Source organism: Nannobrachium achirus (assembly GCF_963921795.1).
Source record: "Nannobrachium achirus genome assembly, chromosome: 6".
NCBI lineage: Eukaryota > Metazoa > Chordata > Actinopteri > Myctophiformes > Myctophidae > Nannobrachium > Nannobrachium achirus.
Window position 1 is genome coordinate 66,886,281 of NC_137815.1, and position 23,404 is coordinate 66,909,684.

At 42.9% G+C, this 23,404-nt stretch overlaps 1 protein-coding gene across 1 annotated transcript in view; it reads right to left on the minus strand.

The window, feature by feature from the left end:
- The window catches only part of LOC308287593 (metabotropic glutamate receptor 7-like), a gene marked incomplete at its 5' end in the record, with an annotated part of 266,695 nt that overhangs the window by 99,744 nt on the left and 143,547 nt on the right, over window positions 1–23,404 (minus strand). Inside the window, one exon of the mRNA XM_080728818.1 lies at window positions 16,370–16,565. Coding sequence (XP_080584944.1) covers window positions 16,370–16,565 — 196 coding nt within the window. The remainder of the gene's footprint in view (window positions 1–16,369; window positions 16,566–23,404) is intronic.

The following is a 23,404-nucleotide window of genomic DNA, read 5'->3' on the forward strand; positions in this document are numbered from 1 at the left end:
GTGTCTGCTAAATGCCGAAAGTGTAAATTGTAATTATGGAGCAGATCAGTGCAACTTGAATATTATAAATGCCTCAGGCTTTGGATGTGTAAATAATGGTACTTGTAGGTAGTGTAGCATACAAGACTGCCAAGTATCCAGATTATGAGCTAATAGCAAAAAAAAAAAAAAAAAAAAAAAAAAAAGAAAGAAAGAAAAAAAGAGAAAAATACATGTAGAGGATAGGCAAAAATCTAAGATATGTACATAATACTGTATACACATAGCATAATCCACTTGGTACAGTACATAAGGTTGGTGCTGGTAGCACTTCGGTATAGGTCCACATAGGCCTACTGTAGCAGCAGGTATGTATGCTACATGAGATTAGACATTAAAATTAAGGTGTGAAATTGACCATATACCCTCTCTTTCTATAATGGTGTTTATATAGGCCTACAAATGCAATCATTCTACTCTTGAGAATACAGATTTTGGAAGACATGTTTTTCATATGCAGTTTTATGAGATTTTTCTCCAACCAACTTGGCCACACTAAAATTCTAAAGTTTTAGATTTATATTCACGCGCTTGCACGCACGCACGCACGCACGAACACTCTCACGCACACACCCACGCAAGCATGCATGCACGCACGTACAGTATATGTGTGTGTGTGTGTGTGTGTGTGTGTGTGTGTGTGTGTGTGTGTGTGTGTGTGTGTGTGTGTGTGTGTGTGTGTGTGTGTGTGCGTGCATGCATACGTGCGTACGTGCGTGTGTTTATATAAATCAAATCATTCAGAAGAATGAATATCAAGTGCATGCAATGTCAAGGTATATTTATGGTAATCCACGCTGTGCTCTCTCATAGAACATAAAGCCATAATCCATGCTCCACTGAACTCTGAAAATACTAAGCATTAAAGCATACAGAATCTTTTTGAAAAAAAGTACATCTTTTTCTTTTCTTCTTGATCAAAAGGCTCATGAGTTCGCATTGTCAAACTCACCGGCTTTATGGTCCATAAAAGAAATCACCCTGATTATCTATTTAGAAAGGAACCTGAAAACCTTATTTCATTCCTTGAGTCCATCAGGCCATCATACTGTGTATAGAATAGTGTATAGTATAGTATAGTATAGTATAGTATAGTATAGTAGTATACTATACTATACTATACTATAATATACTATAATAGTATAGTATAGTATAGTATCCCATCAGGCCATCACACTGTGGCAAACAAGGACTAAAAAAATACCTCATTTTGATACTGTATGTTATCAAATATGCTGGCAATGATTTCCTTAAGAGGTGTTACTTTTTTAAAAAGGTAGACGTCTTAATTTGTCCATATCAGACAGTGTGGGAATGACTATGCGTGGGGATTTTAAGCTTTTTCATGTCCCCTCTGAGGGGGTACAGATAGAGTTCAAGATCCTTTTGAAAAAGTGCTTTCGATGTTGGTTGGGAGCAGGGACGTCACAAGGGGGGGAAGGAAGTGGGACTGAGTTACTAGGGCCCAAGGTGGAGGGGGCCTTAATTATTTTATACTTTAGCTATTGAAAAATAGCAGATATACAAGCTCACAGCGCGGCACCAAGTGCCGCGCTGTGAGCTGAGAGAGGGCGAGATCATTTAGCGACCTACAACCGGGTCGCGACGTGGTCGGTAGTTTTCAGCGACCGGGTCGCTAAATCGACCGACTGGGACGGTAAAACCACCGACCGGGATGCTAGAACCACCGACCGGGACGCTAAAACCACCGACCGGGACGCTAAAACCACCGACCGGGTCGCTAAATCGACCGACCGGGACGCTAAAACCACCGACCGGGACGCTAAAACCACCGACCGGGTCGCTAATTCCACCGACCGGGACGCTAATCCAGCGACCGGGTAGGTAAATCCACCGACCGGTGGTCGCTTCCACCGACCACCGGGCTACTAACCCTAACCCTAACCCTAACCTCAGTAACCTTACCTCAGTTAGGCTAACCTGCCACGCAACCTCCCGACCGGGTCGCTAAATCACCGACCGTGTCGCTAAATCACCGACCGCGCCGCTAAAGCGAGCGACCGGGTCGCTAAATCGACCGACTTGGGCGCAAAATCTTCCGACCGGGTCACTAGATGTACCAACCGGGTCGCTAAATCTACCGACCTAAAACTGCAGGCAGGTCGGTAGATTTAGCGACCGGGTCGGTCGATTTAGCGGCGCGGTCGGTGATTTAGCGACCCGGTCGCTCGATTTAGCGACCCGGTCGCTCGATTTAGCGACCCGGTCGCTGAAAACTACCGACCACGTCGCGACCCGGTTGTAGGTCGCTAAATGATCTCGCTCCTACTATGTGAGCTTGTAGATCTGCTATTTTTGAAAAGTTGTGAAAATGTGTGCAAATCTTTGAATATATGTGACCCATCATAGCAGAGGGGCAGTCATTTCGGAAAGCACAGCTTTAGACCAGCCCTGATATTATTATTATTATTATTTTTTTTTTTCTAAAATGTGATAAAGCCACAAAAGCATTTAATAAATATCAGGCTACATTTCACTTAAACGCCAGAGCTTAACTCTGCATGTAAATAAAACTTTTTTAAATTAATGTGAAGAGAAACCTCACATTTTGCAGGTTACATTTCATCTAAAAGGCTGAATTTCTCAGATCTAGTATTTCTGCATGGCATAACTCTATAAGCCATATCTACAAAACTGTTGGGTCAATATTCACAACCAATATATCATTTTGTAGCTATGATTCACAGCTTTCAAATACATTTCAATGACTAGCCCTCAGCTGTGTTCGCTTAAAAAATACATAATATTATTATGTATTTTTTAAGCGAACATTTGTAACTCAAATTTTGCTTCTGGAGGGTACCTGGAACTAAATATTTTGAGATGGGGGTCCGTGGCCAAATACAAATCATTTTGGGGGTCCTTCACATGAAACAGTTTGAGCAACACTGACATAGAAACATAGGTTTTTCAAAAAAGGATTTGAAAATATTCAAAGACTTCACAAACTTTCAAGATTTTTCAAAAATAGCAGATATACAAGCTCGAGTGCCGCACAGTGAGCTTGTATATCTGCTATTTTCCCCCTATGAAGAACATTAGAGGCCCACAGTGAATCCTTGTACCCAAGGCCCAGAATTTGGTGCGACACCCCTGGTTGGGAGAAACTCCCAAGCGTTGTTGCTTCTTTCTTTCTTCTTGGCCTACAAAGCAATGGAGAGCATAGCAGCACCTCCTTATCTCCAGGGCAGGATGCACTCCTACTCCTCTTCTTAGTAAAACAGACGTACAGAGTCACAACTGTACTTGGGCAGATTTTTGCCGGCTACACCAAATCTCTTCACCAAAATATACAATCTAGAACAGGGGTCTTCAATGTTTTCAGGCCAAGGACACCTTAGTTGAGAGAGAGATGAAGCAGGGACCCCCACAATCTGTTCATATATAGTTTCATTGTTTGACAGAACGATCATCAGTGTATTTTGGATTCATGTTAATAACTCATATTATCAGGGGTGATAGTGCATGCACAAATCCACTCTAGCCCAGGTGCTGGACAAACGGCAATACAAGAAAAAGATAGAGTCCGCAACACTGGTAATACTGGTAATACCGAGGTATCCTGTGGGGGGTGCTCCAGGAGTATGGGGTTGATGGCGCGTTGCTAAGGGCCATTCAATCCCTGTACCGAAGGAGTGTGAGTCTGGTCCGTGTAGCCGGCAGTAAGTCGGACCTGTTTCCGGTGGGAGTTGGACTCCGCCAAGGCTGCCCTTTGTCACCGGTTCTGTTCATAATTTTTATGGACAGAATTTCTAGGCGCAGCCGGGGGGCGGAGGGTGTCGAGTTCGGTGGCGGGAGGATCTCATCCCTGCTTTTTGCGGATGATGTGATCCTCTTTGCTGCTTCGAGCAACGACCTCCAGCTCTCCCTGGGGCGGTTCGCCGCCGAGTGTGAAGCGGCCGGGATGAGGATCAGCACCTCCAAGTCCGAGGCTATGGTTCTCAGCCGGAAAAGGGTGGAGTGCCCACTCCAGGTCGGGGAGGTGGCCCTGCTTCAAGTGGAGGAGTTCAAGTACCTCGGGATCTTGTTCACGAGTGATGGAAGGAGGGAGCGGGAGATTGACAGGCGGATCGGGGCAGCGTCCGCAGTAATGCGGACGCTGTACCGGTCCGTTGTGGTGAAAAGAGAGCTGAGCCGCAAGGCAAAGCTCTCGATTTACCGGTCAGTCTACGTCCCAATCCTCACCTATGGTCATGAGCTTTGGGTAATGACCGAAAGAATGAGGTCGCGAGTACAAGCGGCCGAAATGAGTTTCCTCCGCAGGGTGTCTGGGCTAAGCCTTAGAGATAGGGTGAGGAACTCAGACATCCGGGAGGGACTCGGAGTAGAGCCGCTGCTCCTACACGTCGAGAGGAGCCAGTTGAGGTGGGTCGGGCATCTGGTTAGGATGCCTCCCGGACGCTTCCCTGGGGAAGTGTTTCGGGCACGTCCAACCGGGAGGAGACCTCGGGGTCGACCCAGAACACGCTGGAGAGATTATATCTCTCAGCTGGCCTGGGAACGCCTCGGGATCCCCCCGGAGGAGCTGGTGGAAGTGGCTGGGGAGAGGACTGTCTGGGCTTCCCTGCTGAGGATACTGCCCCCGCGACCCGGACCCTGACCGGAAAAGCGGAAGAAGACGAGTACGAGTACGAGTACGAACACTGGTAATACTCAGCTCTGCTTTATTGCTTCAACGTTCATTCCTGAAGAAGATCCAAACGGATCGAAACGTTGAAGCAATAAAGCAGAGCTGAGTATTACCAGTGTTGCGGACTCTATCTTTTTCTAATAACTCATATTATGCCATAAACGTACTACATGTCTTTGATCTGTGTTGCCATACACGCAATAAACGTCTTTTTAATTAATCAAAAGTTATCATAATCATAATCTAATATTGATTCCAAAAAATTGCTTCACCGCCGTAATGTATGCCTCCGTGACAGGACTGATTTGACCGACGGACCGACTTCCGGTCAGACTTACTCAGTGTTGTAGTGCTAAATTTGGAAGTGTGGGCACTCCCCGCGCGTGCACGCACATGCACGTGCATCCGTGCGCGTGCACATAACGTTTTCGCTGGCTTAAAACGGGTCTGTGCGGCGGCAGAAATAGCCTTAGACCAGTGGTTCTCAACCAATAATTTGATGACTGGATCATCAGCCAAACTTCCTATGCAAAATAGCTCCACAACTGATATTTCCAATGAATTAATCCATTTTCAAATCTTATATTACCATCTGCTGTTAGTCATGCTCATTTCAGCACGGCTGGCGAGCTTATCAACTGACTTGACTTGAGAGAAGTGTGGGCACTCCGTACCCAGCGTTGTGAGGGTATCAACCCTAGGAGACACGGGGAGAACATGCAAACTCCACACAGAAAGGCCCTATCGCCAACCCCACCTAGGGTGTGAGCGATAGGGCCTAAACATGGAGATGTGGAGAACACTATATATGGAGATAGTCCAGTCCATCATGTCATATGGGACTACCGTCATAGACAGTAGCCATTGTTAGGCCGGAGTCAATGGCTGTCTGTCTGACTGTCTGTACAGGAAGTGATGTCACATGACATACTTTTTATGCCCATATATGAGTCATTCCGTACCACATCTCCATGTTTAGGCCAAACAGGTTCGCTCCATTTCTCCATGTATAGGTCCAAATGACCAACGTCGAGCTTGACAAGGAGGATACCGCACATTGTACCTCATCCACCATTTCTTCTCTCTCCTTTTGGTATCTTTATCCTCCTCCTCCTTTTTTTCTTTTTTATTCTTCTCTTTTTTTCACAGCCACCCCCATATTTACTTTAGAAAATATATATTAAATTCTAAGAACGTTTCGAGTACCAGTTTGATACAAGAGCGAATAAGCGCTACACTTCTGGAATCCTGTGCGTCGACTTAAAGTCGGATCCAGGCCTAATAACTTTAGCTAGCCGCCCCCGTTGCCACCTCCTCTTCTTTTATGAGACACATTGTACCTCATCCACCCTTTCTTCTCTCTCCTTTTGGTATCTTTATCCTCCTACTCTTTTTTTTTGTCTTTCTTAGTCTTGTGTATCCTTCTCTTTTGGCTACTGTCTATGACGGTAGTCCCATATGACATGATGGACTGGACTATCTCCATATATAGTGTTATCCACATTTCGTGTAGCCGCCCCGTACAATAAGTGATGTCACAACTCGCTGACATCACACTGACATCACAGGGGTACGGAAGGACACTCAAGCGACACGGTTCTTCAGAGTATATGCGACCTTTGGTCGCAAAAAATATATATTTTTTCCTTTGTAAGAGGGGTAGTGTGGCTTTCGATAGAAGCATAGGTTTATATATGTAATTTAAGTACAAAATATGGTTTTGGCAATTAAACAAAATGGCTGGCACCAGTTTGGTAGATTTTAATTAAAGGGTGGCATTCAGTGAGTAGTGTTTTCAGATATTTAACCACTTGAACTGTTAATACTTAATAAACTTGTCCTTTCACTGTATTTAGTCTGCTCTTTTCCCCCTCCAAAGCTCTTTGCCGAAAAAAGCCGATCTACAAGCTCATCTACAAGTACGAGCTTGTAGATCTGCTATTTTTGGCTAAAGTTCTCAGAATATGGATGTTAGGGTTCAAGTGAAGAAAGGGGAAAAAAACAAGTTCCTATCACACAAAGATTTGGAGGACCCCCTGTAGTAACTCTGAGGACCCCGTAGGGGTCCCAGTTGAAGACCCCTGATCTAGAAGCTCACAGTGCGATGCGTTGCAACGAGTTGTGAGCTTGCATATCTGCTATTTTTGTTCACGTGGTTAACAACCCCTGCTGGCAGGTGCTGCCCCAGCCGTGAGATTACATGCAGCCAGTGGTGGAAAAAAGTGCTCACATTCTGTTTACAATATCTGCCTCTGAGGTGGAGTAGAAGTAGAAGTATTGAAAATTGGAAATACTCGAGGAAAGTAAAAGTACTTCAAAATTGTACTTAAGCACAGCACTTGAGTAAATATGGTATAGATGTCAAAGTCTATATGACATAGATTGACTGTTGTCTTGTAATTCAGGGCATAGCTAATAATCCTTACAGTATATGCCCATATCAATGGGGGGAAAAAAAACAAAAAAATAAATAAATATTGTATTTATTTTTACAAATAGTTCATCTTTTACTCAAGGGGTCCAGCCCTATGGAATGTATGGAATGCATGTCCTCATAAAAACATATTTAAAATATTGTTTTGTTACTCATTTTAACCTTGGGAAGTATTACATTGTTCTTTAGTTATCACATACCAGAGTCCTGCAACGGGTCGGGGCCCCGCGGGTAAATGGACAGAATATATACTATTATAGATTTGCGGGTGCGGTGACGGGCGGTGCACGACTAAGCACTGGCGGGCGACATTTTATTGTGAAAATCAGACAACTGTTTCTGCCTAAACAACGTCACAAGAGTAACACGCAGACAGTGAGCAGCAGGACAGAACCACTGCATGCATACAGCACTGCCGTGAGAACCACCTAAACGTCAAGTCACACATGGACTTGTGCAGGACTCTGTCACATACTGTAAATGGACCACACATGGACAAGCACATGCATTCGATACATTCCATAGGGCTGGACTGAAATCTTAGGCATATACAGTAAGGCATAATGAATTTAATAGCCAGGGTCCTTTAAAAAAGAAAAACGTTATTCTAAAAATGAACTGATTGCTATCACTTTTGTAAGACATGGTGATCCTAATTGTTCTTTACGGTCATGCCATTCTGTCCATAATTGCCATCCTGTCCGGCCCTGGATTCCATTATACACACTAGTCTCAATCATAATTATCTCATAATAGGCACCTCTCATATCTCCATCATCATTGTATGACCGTGTAGCTTTCAAGTGGCTTTCATAGCAACTGTAACATGGCGACTGAGCCAGGAGTGACAACAAAGAAACGAGAAATGGACTCTCAATTGGAAATCCAACTTCAGCAGCATAATTTAAAGAGCCATACAGGCGCGCCTGCGGTTGTCACACCAAATTCTGGGCCCTGGGTACTTTAACTATTGAAAAATAGCAGATATACAAGCTCACAGAAGCAAAATTTTAGTTACAAATGTTTGCTTAAAAAAATACACGTATTCAAAGATTTGTACACATTTTCACGACTTTTCAAAAATAGCAGATTTACAAGCTCGCTGTGAGCTTGTATATCTGCTATTTTTCAATAGCTAAAGCATAAAATAATTAAGGCCCCTCCACCTTGGGCCCTAGTAACTCAGTCCCACTTTTCCCCCCCTTGTGACGCCCCTGCCTGTTTGCTTACCGGCCCAGGCGCATACCACATAGGCTCAGTGCATTCTGACAGCATGTCGCTGGTTCGAGTCCCGATCCTGACCAACTTTGCTGCGTGTTACTCCCCATTTCCTATCAATAAAGGCATAAAAAGCCCCAAAACATCTTTAAAAAGCCATACAAGCATCGCATGGTGACATTCTGTCTGGAGTCTAACTGGTGTTGCTCTGTAGAGCTTCTCTCTAGGCTCTATTAGTCATTCCTCCCATGACCAGACAACTGCTTTTAGATCAATACAAGGGTTAATAGCTACCCCAGGCAACACAGAGCAACGTCTTGAAATGAAATGGCTTTCGTTTCTGAATCGATATTTGGTTGTATTTGTTAGAATGGGGATGCTGGGAGTGACGATGGGAAGGTCTTCAGACTCCTGCAGAAGGAGAGTTTCTAAGACTTGCTTGGTATAGGTATGTCCAAAAGTTTTTACATTTGTATTGTCATGAATAAAAAGTGTAGGCCTATTTAAGTATTATTTACTTCAACAATAATCATGTATTAATACAGTGCTGTATGAAGAGTACCGGTACTGTATTATCTGCCTCATGAAATAATCCTCAATCATTTAACCTGTAAACCTCCAATGGTAAGAGCTAAGCTAAATGTACACATTTGGCTTTGAATCAATTATTTTTTGTTTCCTCACTATTGTCCTGTAATGGAGCGAGTGGGCAGCAGGTTCATGCAGTAAGCTGTGTGTCTTTCTTACAAAAGAACAATGTACAGCAGCTACGTATATTCAAGTGGGTAACCGTTTCACTGACACTTCCATTATGAATAAAGACAGGGGTGTCGCACCAAATTATGGGCCCTGGGTACAAGGATTCACTGCGGGCCCCCCGTGAATGTTCTTCATAGGTGGAGGGGGTTTAACCCATTTAGACTGGGAACGCATTATTACGCATTATTGTGTGCTCTAACTATTGAAAAATAGCAGATATACTTGTCTTTGAGTCTTTGAATATTTCAAATCCTTCTAAGGTTTTTTGAAAAAACCTATGTTTCTATGTCCGTGGTGCTCAAACGTTTGCATGTCAAGGACGAAAATTATATGTATTTGGCCACGGACACCCATCTCAAAATATTTTGTTCCAAGGACCCCCAGAAGTAAAATGTTCGCTTAAAAAATACATATTTTCAAAGGTTTGAACACATTTTCAGACTTTTCAAAAAATAGCAGATCTACAAGCTTGCAGCGCGGCACTCGGTGCTGTGAGCTTGTATATCTGCTATTTTTCAATAGCTAAAGTATAAAATAATTCCAGGTCCCTCCACCTTGGGCCCTAGTAACTCAGTCCCACTTTTCCCCCCTTGTGACGCCCCTGCTTCCATCATGAATAAAGACATTACAGGGTTTGCTAATTACTTGATAAGATTCACTCTCCAGGGCAGAGCAGATTGCTCAGGCTTTGCCTCAAATGTTGAAATTATCACATTAATTTTACAAAGCATATTATAATAAATTGCAAAGGTGAACGACACTGTGACAAAATTACAATGTCTATTAATCTGTTTCAGAAGCGCTTCTAAAAATCTTTAATTTTTGCGATGCAGTTGGGATGATTGGTGCTGCACTAATTCCATTGTGCTCAACTCCTCTATATTAAAGGAGTAGTTCACGCCCATGACTTTTTTTTCCTATTGATTATTGACCCCATGGAGACTTCAATATTTGATTTTGGTTTTTGTCACATTCCTAAGACAAAAATTTGATTATAGTAAATTTACCCCCATTGTTTCCGGATGGGGACCCGTACTTATTTGGTCCCTGTCCGGAATCAATGGGGGGTACATTTATTGTAATTAATTATTGTCTTAGGAATCTGACAAAAAACTAAAAATATTATTGGACTCAAGTCCATTGGGCGAGTGATCAATAAAAAAGTAATTTTGGGCGGGAACTACTCCTTTAAGCTTCCCCCTCCACTGAACATCCACAGGAGAACAATATCTGTCTCGCATGGGACTGCAGATGTACAATACCAGTCTGCCTCTGTAACTGAAAGTACATGCTGCACAATGTATACAAATGCATCTGTATAGTATATACATGATTATGCCTTAGTGCACATTCTATAAATTCAGACGGTAAGCATTTTTGCATGATAGTAAATCAAAGAAACGTGTAAGAAAGAAAGCTATTAACCCAGTCCACCAAGGCAACCACACTTTCCCTTGGGAGATACTGCTGGTCCATTCAGACCACACACCAGCTGAGCTGTTGCAACCTCTGAAAAAACAACCCTGTGGACTCCAGATGTAAGAATGCAAGACTTCCTCCTGAGGAATCTTAGATACATTAATGCTCTTAATCCCTTACATTCTATATCGTTCTCTGGACCGATACAGCAATGGTAACTTAATACTGGATCTCCTGCTGTCATTGTACCATGTGTATCAGAATGCATTGAACTTACAGTATACTTACCTATGCATTTCAGCATAGCTAACATGTAGTTTATCTTACATTAAAATAACTTGTAATTGAAGGTATGAAGGTAAGTTAAAGGTTATTTTTTTTTCCCTATATTTTTTATCCCACGATTTTGCAACCCATTTTCACCCAGTGCCAATTGCCTATGTAATCCTGGGCTCTGCTCTCCCTCTGCCGCGCCTGGGGAGACAACGGACTGACCTCATGCTTCCTTCAATGCATGAGTAGTCCAAGTTGTTTCTTTTCACCTGACAGGGGGGATTTTCCCCGGGATGGACATAGCGCGTGGAAGGAACACGTTATTCCAACCAGTTCCTTTCCCCTCCATCAAGCGCCCCAGCTGGCCAGGGGGAGGCATTATTGAGACCAGGATTACTGCATGTTTTTGTGAGGGTATCAACCCTAGGAGACACGGGGAGAACATGCAAACTCCACACAGAAAGGCCCTATCGCCGACCCCACCTAGGGTGTGGGCGTTGATGACGCGGAGGGAGAAACACGCCCCCAGCACCCACAGCGTCCCCCGGCGTTAAGTAAGTTACAGGTTCTGAGTAGGTTCTCTATCATTGGGGTTGCAATTGCAGATGGCTGTAGATGTTGGATGTTGGTGGTTTGGCAGGTGTGCTGTCCAGGATAATGTATTCCTGGTATGAATGGCTTCCTGGAGGTTGCAAATAAATCACATGGACAGCAACCACAATACTACTTACTGTCCATCCTATATACTTTGTTGACCAGGGTCCCATACTTGGTCTGCTTTTTTCTCCTCTACACGGAATCTCTTGGCAGCTTTTAGATCAGCTATTTTCACCAAATCTTCACTCCAGAATAAGGTTGCTAGGTTTCAAGTGGTTAAAGTAGGTTAGAGTAGTTTTGTAATACTGAACTTGAAATGTGTTCCAGAGGAGTAAAGGCTGTGTTCTTACAGTTCCTCTCTGACAAAACACTGCTTTGTGAGGAAGCTTTTTCTGTGCTCACGTGACATACCGTACCGTAAGAACAATTTTCCATCTCTAAACCCACACAATGGTAAACATTGTATATGTTTGTTTGTTTGTTTTCATTCAACATTGTTTAACGTGATACCAATAACCGTTTCTGCAGTTTCACACAAGAATCATCCATCAGCCATTTGATGCAATCATTTCAGGCAATCCATTCTTTCCTCAAATACAGGTACAGTACCTGTGTAACACTCCCTGAGTACACACTGTATGACATTCTAAAGGGAGTGTAGTGCGAGAGGAGACAAACAGACACCAGTTATCATAGCTCACACAATGGTCATTTAAAGCACAAACGCAAAGCCTAAGATTAAAGATTCCCCGGGTGCCTCATTCCCTGTCCATTGCTAAAAGAAACATTGAGTGGTGACAATGGTAATGTCCATGGAGATGTTTACTACAAATGTGCTTGATTGAGAGCTTAAATTAGCACATTTGCCAACCATCTGTAGCACAAATGAAGACACTGATGAGCAAATTTCTCTGGCAGTGATGCACTGGTTTCTTGAGGGGATGGACGGCCGTAGCCAAGAGGTTGGAGAAACTGCCTTTCTTGCCAGGAAGTATCAAGTGAGTCCAGGACTGGCTCATAAATGAAGACAGGGGAAGTGAATCAATGGCCATCATTATGCCCTAGAGAACAACAGCCTATTAGCCTTTAATAGGTGAGGCAATCCATGCTGTTACGCCCCATCTCCAGTATTGACTTGATTATGCTTAGTTCAGTGTGGGATCACACACCGAAAATAGCCGACCTCCAAGCTCACAACGTGTTGCAGCGCAACGCGTTGTGAGCTTGGAGGTCGGCTATCAACGACCTCCAAGCACATCATCAAGCACATCATCAACGGCTATCAACGACCTCCTTAGTACATCAACAGCAATACAACAAATGCACAGGACTATCAAAAACATAGGTAGACAACGCACCTAAGCAGTAAAAATACTTTTATAAAACCTAAAAAATGCTATCTAGCTTCATGTATGGTCATTGAGGGAAGGGAAGTGTTACAGTAGTGCTATGGGTTTAGGTGGAGTCTGAAGAGTCCTACGGCGGAAGCTATGGAGTGAGTCTGTTGTTCTAAGTGTGACAGAGAGTTTATTCCACAGTTTGGGGGCCAGGAGGGCAAATTGTCTAGGACAAGTGGATTTTTGTCCTGGGGTTCTTAGCGAAGGTTCTGTCGGCACATTATCAACCACAGTTCCAGGAGGATGAAGAAAAGAGGTACAGTATATAAACTCCAGACATAGTAAATGATCCAGGGTATTTTAACTCAAGTTGCCATCAACTGAAGAAGTTACAGACATTGGCCCTCATTCAATGCATCATAAAAACCAGCGTAGATCAGTCAGCAGGAATCATCTCAAGACAGGGCTTATGAAATGTATAACTAGCATCCTCCCAGTCATAGCGGGAGAATGTTCAGGTGTAATAAACATGGCAGCTGAGAATCCATAATCTCAGAAACACTGTCCCTCCAGGCTATGGAGTGTTCTAACCAAACAGGCACAATGGATGGCGTATGGATCTATGCTACACTACACTACACTACTAGGGATGCGGAGATATACTGGTACGGATCGTAATCGCGATACAAACGTGCGCGACACGAGTGAATCGGCTGATGAATCGTGATGTATCGTATCGTGAGTGTCTGGATCGGTACACTCCACGGTTGGATCGGTTTTTGCATAATAGTATTTCATTCTATCCTGTGTTTCCGAGGCGCATTGAATGCCCCATCAGCCCTCCCCCCAAAAAGCACTTGTAGCGACTCTACAGACATGCGTCTTCTACAGCAGCACTGAGCTGCTCAGCGGAGCGCAGTGAACACCCGACCCGACCGAATGCAGATACAGACAGACAGCACTCGTGAGCCCACTGGTTAAACATGCAAGATTAGTACCACGTTTAGCTTTATAACATCCCTGTCCAATGTTCGCTGATGTGATCCGTTGTTGTGTCACTGGACTGGAGCACGCTGCGTGATATTATGATCCACATTCCACACCCGTTTGTTCTTCTTGTCGAGTCTGCGACGGAATTGATTTAAACAAAGCAGAAGCTTCCACGCTTTAACTACACACACGTATGAACTACAACAACGATACTGGGCGTGCAGCTAGCGATTAAAACAAAGTATTTGACACTGTTTCACAACTTGTTTGTTTCTGTAGCTGCAGGCAGCACACTCTTGTGCTGCTGCTGTTCCCTCTGCAAAGAGAGGCTGGAGCCTGATTTATAGCTCGACGGTGTTGCGCACGCACCTAAATAGCAGACCTACAAGCTCACAACGCGACGCGTTGTGACTCAAATATCTACGTTTTAAAACATTTTGGCTAGAAATGGCAAAATCCTAGATTATATTCATACAATATAATAATAATACAGGTCAAGGATTCTTAACTGAGAAGAGAGAGATCAAGCAGGGACCCCCACTGTAGGCTATTTTAGACTACTGTAGGCTATTATATAAAACTGTTGCAGATTAAAACTTGTCAGAGACTTGTTTGACAGCACTATATCATCAGTGACATTAATACATTACTATGTTGTGTTTATTTGTTCACACATTATCTTTTCTATTAATATAATGGATTTATGTTATTCATTATAATCCATGAATTATTATCTCTTAAACCCTCAATAAGTGTTAATGTATTGGCTAATGTTCCCCTATAGGGTTGCTACTTGCTAGGGTTCAATTGGTTACTGTAAAAACTAACTATTAATATTTGGCCGCCTCACATAATGAGGACCCTAGGGGTCCCTGACCACCTGTTGAGGATGTAATGATATATAATAATGATATGATATAGTATTAATCAAACAATTCTACCAGCCAGCAAGGAGTGTTCTCCCAGATTTCAATAAGTTGGATTGTTAGACAGAGCCTAGTACTACAGTGAAACAATAAATTGTTTGGAAATTAAATGTAATGCATTTTTTGTAATTTTTTGGCTGGGGAAATTTACATGGGCTTTAATATAAATCCTTTGCATTGTGTTGAATCGCACCGAATCGTGAATCGTATCGCATCGTAAGGACCAGGGGTGTATCACAAAGTATCGTGAATCATATCGCATCGTATCGGGGTCAGGGGTGAATCGTGATGTATCGTATCGGCAAGATTTCAATGTATCGCAATTATATCGTATCGCTGGCAGTGTATCGTGATGCGTATCGTATCGCCTCAGTGGTCGAGATTCGCATCCCTATACACCAGGTGTGGGCAACTTTGATGATGGAGAGGGCCACTATATTTTCACACTCACTCCAGAGGGCCACAATGCATACACAGTCAAAATGTGCAAAAAATAGCAGATCTACAAGCTCAAAACGCTTCGCAGTGCGACGCGTTTTGAGCTTGTAGATCTGCTATTTTTTGCACATTTTGAATTGAAATCCAGAATTAGCTATTTTATTTGGAATCCTGAAAGGTAGCATTTTTAACTTTATCAACTTAAATTCAACATTGGATATAAAAAAAGACTAGTGCTAAGTCATTAAGCTACTAATATAGACTGAAGTTATTAAAGTGTATCATGTTTGCATGGTTGGAATTGTAACAGCTCAGCTGAAACCAATAATATATCAGTATTCCGGTATTAACATGTGGGCCACATTAAGAGAAGGTGGGGGCCGCATGTGGCCCCCGGGCTGCCAGTTGCCCATATATGCTATACACTAAACTTAGAGGTGGAAAATACTTAAGTAAAGGTACTCGAGTAATTACTCAAGAGTAGTTTTTTTGAGGATCTGTACTTTTAAAGTCATTTTTAAATGCTCAACCTTTACTCTTACTTTTGAGTAATTTAAATAGTAAATAATGTGCGCATCCCTGGCCACATCTGAACAAGTTGTTCAGTATGAAACGAGTTAACAAGAAAAATGCTGACTATAAAATGCAGTGTATGATGTGCCTTCCCTGGATAGTAGAGATATCTGCTTAGATGTTCTCATGATGAAATGTATGTTAACCACTTGAACCCCTATATCCCTATTCTGGGGGGAAGGTTCACTAAAAATAACCGATCTACAAGCTCACAACGGGTCACGTTGTTACCTGTTGTGAGCTTGCAGATCTGCTATTTTTGGTGAAGAGCAAGAGAGTTGGCCTAAGAAGAATAAGAACTCATCAAGTACAGTGCAAATCAGGTCTGTTTTACTAAGCATAAGTGGTTGAACTGAAGTGATATTGATGAATTCTAAATATTATTATCAAAGTATTCTGGGGCAACCACTTTGGGAAACCCTAGTGGCCTAGTTCATCATACTTAGAGGTCGCCTGATGAAAATACTAAGTAGAATATCTACAAAGTCACACGTCACAGCGTTGTGAGATTGTAGATTGTCATCATTTTGGAAAAATCTGTAAACTTTTTCTTTCTTTTTTTTTTTTTTTTTTCATTGGTTAAAATGGTTACATTTGTGTCTGGACACAAATGTAACCAAAATAACTTGGGGACCCCCCTGGGGTCCCGACCCACAGGTTGAGAACCACTGGTGTAGGTAGGTGTGCAATGTGCATTGACAATGAATCCACTCACCGTTGAAGCTGACATTGCGGATGTATTTAAGAAGCTTCTTCCCCCCAGCCAGGTCCATGTCAGGGCAGATGCCAGAGTACTCAGGACACAGGTCTCTCTGCATGTTGTGGAGGGCGTGGGCCATGGCGTACACGGCATCGATCACAAACTGCACCTTGCCCTCCTGCTCATACTTAGAATCAATTCCAATCCTCTCCTGGCCTGAGAGAGAGAGAGGGGGGGGGGGGGGGAGAGAACAATTGAGTCAATTGTCCTAGGCTAGCGCCGATATTTTCAATGTCTTTTGCGAAAAAATACACATATTCAAAGATTTGCACACATTTTCACGACTTTTCAAAAATAGCAGATCTACAAGCTTGCAGTGTGGCGCTGTGAGCTCGTATATCTGCTATTTCTCAATAGTTAGAGTATAAAATAATTGAGGCCCCTCCACCTTGGGCCCTAGTAACTCAGTCCCACTTTCACCCCCCTTGTGATGCCCCTGCATAGATTGTGCATTACATTCACCCAGTCACACACACATTCATACACCGATGGCAGAGGAAACCATGCAAGGCACCATCCTGCTCATCAGAAGCAATTAGGGGTTCAGTGTCTTGATCAAGGACACTTGGACAGTCGACACCAACTCTGAGGGAGCCCGGGATCGAACTGGGAACCCTACAGGGAACCCTCCTGTTCGGCGGCCGGCCTCTAGCCCTGAGCAACCGCCACCCTGTCCAGTCCCTATTTTGGTATGATTTCCATTTCATGTGTATCAACTCATAACCATCACCATACATATTAGATTACTTTCTAATTGCTGTGCAATACGAAATGACAGAGCCATCATTTAGAAGAGCTACCCAATTACTGCAATACCGCCCTGCTTTCTTTCCTCGGAGAGCTGATGATGATTTAAGGTTCTCCCAGAGCCAGAGGCAACCACACACAGTGAGATGAATTAACATGTCTTTGCCAGTGTCCTCATGTGGTCCAGCTCTGCTCCCAAAGAGCTTTACTATAATATTAGAATAGGCTAGGGTTAGATTTGTAAAAAACATGAGAGGCAGCCATAATAATCATATAGTCATAATCAAGGACTTGCCTTTTGCGACCGCGACCGCGGGCGATTAGAGCCCGATTCGCGATAAACAGCGATTATACTTTTACATGTTTTATAGCGATTAAATCATATTAAATTCTCTGGTTTATCGGGTCCGGCGGAGAAGAACATAGGGATTTTCTCTGGATTATCGGGTGAGACAGTAAATTAGTTAATTTCATTAAGCGTCCCGTCAAGCTTGGTCAATTATGTGACCCTGGCCATACGTACAAACAGACACCATTTGACCAACGGGACAAACAGACAAAGCCAGATGTAGGAAAAGAGATAACATTAAGTATCCTATAATATGTATCCTGACTTATATTAGACCAAAGCATAGAGGAGGTGGAGGGGATTCAATCTTAGGCAAGCAGGTTTTATACAGTATGTGTCCAGAAAACAGGAATATGAATATGATGACACTGCCACTGTAGGCTACGCCACTGAACAACTGAAACATCACAGTGCTTTTCACAGTGGTGACAATACTATCTAATGGTGTAATGGCATTGACTCATAATCAGATTTGTGGCTCGGCAGAAGCGTGATGGAATGGAGTGCATATCACACTGCCAGGCTTATCGAGACACTTTAATAACCATGTTATCGCTCCCCTCTCATCTAATACACTGCATGTATCATTGCTTGTTCACCTTGGAAATTCACATTCAAAGAGAGGTCAGCTTAGTTTCAGACACACTGCAGAACATGCAGGGCTCAGATTCCAAATGAGAAAGAAAGATAAAGCATGCATTGTGCGATGCTGTAGTAAGTGGCCTGCTCTTAAAGAACGCAAGACCAAGTAAAGGGATGTATCAGGACAGAGAAATGCAACATACTGTACAATAGATGCTTTTGAGGGATTTGTGTATTGAATAAAATGTGCAGTAGTACTGTATAATATGCACAAGACTTTTCTTAAATTAGGAAACTAAAGATATATAAATTATAATTTAACTTGGCTGCATATTTCTTGTGAACCGTTTGTTTTATTATTCCAATTAGGCCTGTCACAATACATAATCGTCTAATTGCAATTATTTGACATAATCGTGATTATGTTGTCATAATCGTCATGATCGTTTCCATGTTGAAAAATGTTCATATATTTTCAAACACTTTAAAAAATATTGGAAATAGCAGCTCACAACGCCTCGAAGCGCGAGGCGTTGTGAGCTTGTAGATCGTCTATTCTTGGCTAACGTTCCACACAGAATAGGGATACCTACTAGGGTTCAAGTGGTTAGTGTATATCACACAAAGATTTGGAGGGGGTCCCCCTGTTGAAGATATACCTTATTGACTGGAGTCCCCCAGGAGTAAATAGACTTGAGCGTGAAATGACCTGTGCATGAGGACATCTGCAATGCAATGCAAAACCAAATGGATCCGTAAGGGTCCATTGGGTCCATACTGTAATACCGGTAGATAAACTGAGGATTTATTGTGCACTAATGAATAATGCCAACATGAAATGAACACGCAGTGCCACGAAGAATGAAGGAAATAGAATAAATTATTCAGGACTGTGAGAGGCTGAAGTGAGAGCCTGGGGCTCAGCTCAGCTTTGTTTTGACATGAACCGACACAGCCATGTGTGGAGCATGGAATGCACAAAAACCATGTCTCTGTGGCAATGTCTCTGTGCTCCAGATTTCCTTTTGATCCTCGCCAATATCCAAAACGCCTTTCAAAGTTAATTAGCTACCATTGCTTCATATCGTCACTGTCGGGCAGAAACCTTGTATCTCCAAGTTTCAAATTTGTATGTTTTTAGTTAAAGCCCTGCTTCGTCACCAGAGACTGTTGCACAAAACTAGTGAAAATAGCAGATCTACAAGCACACAACGCCTCGCGGTGCGAGGCCTTGTGTGCTTGTATATCGTCTATTTTCACTAGTTTAAATCATTTTTAAGGTGATAAATACAAAATGAACGTTTTTTGACATACAAGATTTCCACCCGACAACGACGATATCAAATGAGAGAGAGAGGGAGAGAAAGAGAGAGAGAGAGAGAGAGAGAGAGAATGGTAAGAGGGCAGATAAACAAAGAGTGAAGAGGAGCACAAGGTGTGTTGATGTGTTCGACTAAACGATTGTCACCATTCCGTGACTTGTAGACAAGCACTAATCGCTTCGGGTCTCAGGGCCACTAATCACTTTGAGCTGTGTTCATTATGATCCACCATCCGCCTCATCAAACCTGCCGGGCTCAAGACCAGAAAGGATAAGACGACTGGGGAAAAGAGTGAGATCAGATTGAGAGTTTTTTATTCACTTCGTTGGGTCTCTCTCTCTCTCTCTCTCTCTCTCTCTCTCTCTCTCTCTCTCTCTCTCTCTCTCTCTCTCTCTCTCTCTCTCTCTCTCTCTCTCCTCTTTTACAGTATCTGCACGCTGTCTCTCGCATGTCGTTCCTTCTCCACAATGTTCATATGAACACTCCTTTCCGTTTCATCTCAAATTATCTTTATAATCTCTCTCCTTCCCATGCCTCTCTCTCTCTCCCATTGTCTTTTCTAAAAGACAAATATATATAAATATATATACAGTATATATATAACGACTTTCATGGCCCTGATGTTCTACTGTAGTATTAATAATTAAGAAAATAAAGCAATTTCTTGGTTCCCACGGAGAGATCTATCTCGTCGTTGTCAGGTGAAAACCTTGTATGTCCAAAACCGTTTGTTTTATTATTTATTTAAAAATGATCTAAACTAGTGAAAATAGCCGATCTACAACAATCTATCTATCGGTGCGAGGCGCTGTGTGCTTGTAGATCTGCTATTTTCAGTAGTTTTGTGCGACAATCTTGTGTGGTGAAGCATGCAGGGCTTTGCTTTACAGAAAAACGTTCAAATGTGAAACTTGGGGATACGAGGTTTCTGTCCGACAGTGACAATCTAACAATAGACTTATCCACACAACAGGAACTCCTGCTGTAAGTTGTTGCTGTTTACTTCATGAAATGTCACCAGTTCAAGTCTGGCTCTTGACCTGCATGTGTTGCATGTTGTGCCTCCACTTTCCCTCTCACTGTGCATCCTGTTGCAGTTGCACATGTACCCTGGCTGTGTATGTAACAATGGCAGCACACTGTGTGTGTGTGTGTGTGTGTGTGTGTGTGTGTGTGTGTGTGTGTGTGTGTGTGTGTGTGTGTGTGTGTGTGTGTGTGTGTGTGTGTGTGTGTGTGTGTGTGTGTGTGTGTGTGTGTGTGCAGCGTGCCTGGGAAGCAGAGATATGCATGCAGGCATGGAAACTAGATAGGCTTGCAGCGATTGACAGAAACTAAATGAGGTCAAAGACACTCTGAATACAGAGCTACAGTAACTCCCACATTCCCTCACTCTGTAACCGTATTGGTGTGTGTGTGTGTGTGTGTGTGTGTGTGTGTGTGTGTGTGTGTGTGTGTGTGTGTGTGTGTGTGTGTGTGTGTGTGTGTGTGTGTGTGTGTGTGTGTGTGCCGTGCGGTGTGTGCGTGTGTTTGTATGTGTGTGCGCACGCAGACGGTACAGTAAACTGTCAACATACAGGATGAGTGTGCTTATGTGTCCACCCGAGCACCAACTGTCTTTCTCTATGCTGATAATGGACTTCAATATGCTCCTTACATATAAATCATATGTACGTGTAGGGCCAGACCCTATATGTGCACTGGAAGGTGGGCGGTGACGGCTCCTGTAGAGAAGTCATCGAGAAGTCATTCCTTTTCATTTCTTGAATGCACAGAGCCGCAGTGCACTGCCTTTGTGGAGCTATGCTATGGTCTTCGGTTGCTGAATGGGTTTGCTGCTCTGACATCATACTCTGGCTTCACTGTGATGTCACACTAACAGAATCCCTATATGGAGATCCCTGATGTCCACATCCCTGATGTCTACATCACTGTGGCGTCTTACTAGTAATATAAGTATAATAATATTGCTTTAATGTATAGCAACATCTAAAATGACACAGATGCCATTCCGGATTGAAAGTATAGGTTTAACAGGTCTATGGCTGTAGTGGAACACCACTGGATACGTGGTCACGTAACCACCTCCAGGCCCTTGGCATCTTATCTGCATGGTCATGACTTGGAGAGTGGCCCCCTGTATGGTCGTAACTTGCTCTGTTAACGGAGCTAGCTTCTTTGGTGCAGTGGGTTGCCTGCAGCTCTGCCATACATACCTATAGTACTTAAATCCCTAACTCCAACTTTAACTTTTCCAACCTCAGCAGCTGTGGGGCTATAAGCAGAAAGGTAGATAATAATCCCTTTAATCAAATCATTTTAAAACCTAGTCAAACTTACAACAAGTGGCATAAGGCTCAACAAAAAACTAAAACAAATTTAGAGTCAAATGAGATAATTGTGTAGGAGGGTGAAACCGTCAAAGAAAGGCTGAATGTACCATCTGCCCGGATCTGTGAATGCAGCATGAGTTGCAGCATAGAACAGCTTGTGTTTAAATTAATTGAAATTCCAATCAAAAGTTTTGCCTCCTGTCAAACCCATCAAGAAGAAATAAAGAAGAGGGTGGTAGTACGTGCTCCTGTATATTCTTCATGTCTCCTAAAAAAAGCAACAAAGATGGAATAAAAATTAAAGTGACAAACCAGGGATGAATGAAATTAGGAGTGAACAGGGAGACATACTATTAGTATTGCTTCCAAATAATAATCAGCATTATAAAAACTTAAGCTGGAAAACTAGCCAAGCGGCTAATAGCGTGATGTCTGTTGCATCGCAAATCAGAGCTCAGACATGGAACCAAACATGCCAAACACTTGTTTCAATAATGTAAAGTTCTAGGTGGTGATAGATAGTTGAGATACTGGGATATGTTCACTGTGCAGTAGCTCAGTGAACTGATACTGTACCACCGCCTGTCTAACACCACTGGAAGAATACTTTTGCCCAGGGATTGACACTAAGGCTTGCCCACCTGCCCCCGGCAGGTAAATAAAACCTTCGGGCAGGTGAAGTTTGCTTTCAGGTTGGCCGGGGGCAGTTCTCCATTCCTAAACCTGCCATTCCTACCCATTGCCATTCCTACTGAGGTTAGGGTTAGGGTTAGGGTTTGGTTTAGGTGGTCACGGCCTCTGTAGGAATGGCAGTGCGTAGGAATGGCAGGTTTAGGAATGGAAATGTGTACCCGCCGACCGGGCAAGTGCTAATTTGAGAGGGGACGCAACCGTCAATAAACACAACAGGAGATATCTGTCTAAACACATGAACGTGGCCAGCGTGCTGTGTCTTCTGGTCTGTGGAATGTAAAAAGTGTGAAACCATAGACATATTCAATCATAGCTATGTAGGTATTTGGATTTGGAGGCATTGAGGTATGACATTTGTCATAGCACAGCCCCAGAAAGTAAAGAAATAAGTGTTAAATTGAGCGGTAATTAAAATCTTACCAATCATTTTAAAATGAACAATTTACTTTTTGGGCAAGTGCCTCTGAGACCTTAGTGTCAACCCCTGCATTTGCCTAAATATGAATGTCACATTTAGTTTTGAAATCATGTCTATCTAGATAAGTACATTCTCATCCTATTTAGAAAATGACAGACGATTGTATTTCTGCTGAATGTGTAAGAGGTGCATGTGATACATGTGTCAATCTTATGGCAGTTTGAAAATAAGTTAATTGTTCAGTCTGAGCTTTTATGTGATATCGAGGGATATTATTTTGTTGAGTGGCATTAATTAATGTGTTTATAACATGTTTATCATACTGCATATGATTCGGACTACCCAAGAGGATAGATTGCCTATATAATATTTTGGAAGTATTTCATCAGGTACATGGGTATCTTAGTGGTGTAGTGTGTCTAGTACACCAGGCCCATTGCAAGATGCTGTACTCTGTCAGCTACCGGCGTGAGCCAATCCCACGCTTGTGATTAGCGGTAGGTAAGGTGAGCCCGAGATGGAAGGTTAAACAGGAGTGTAGATGTGAAT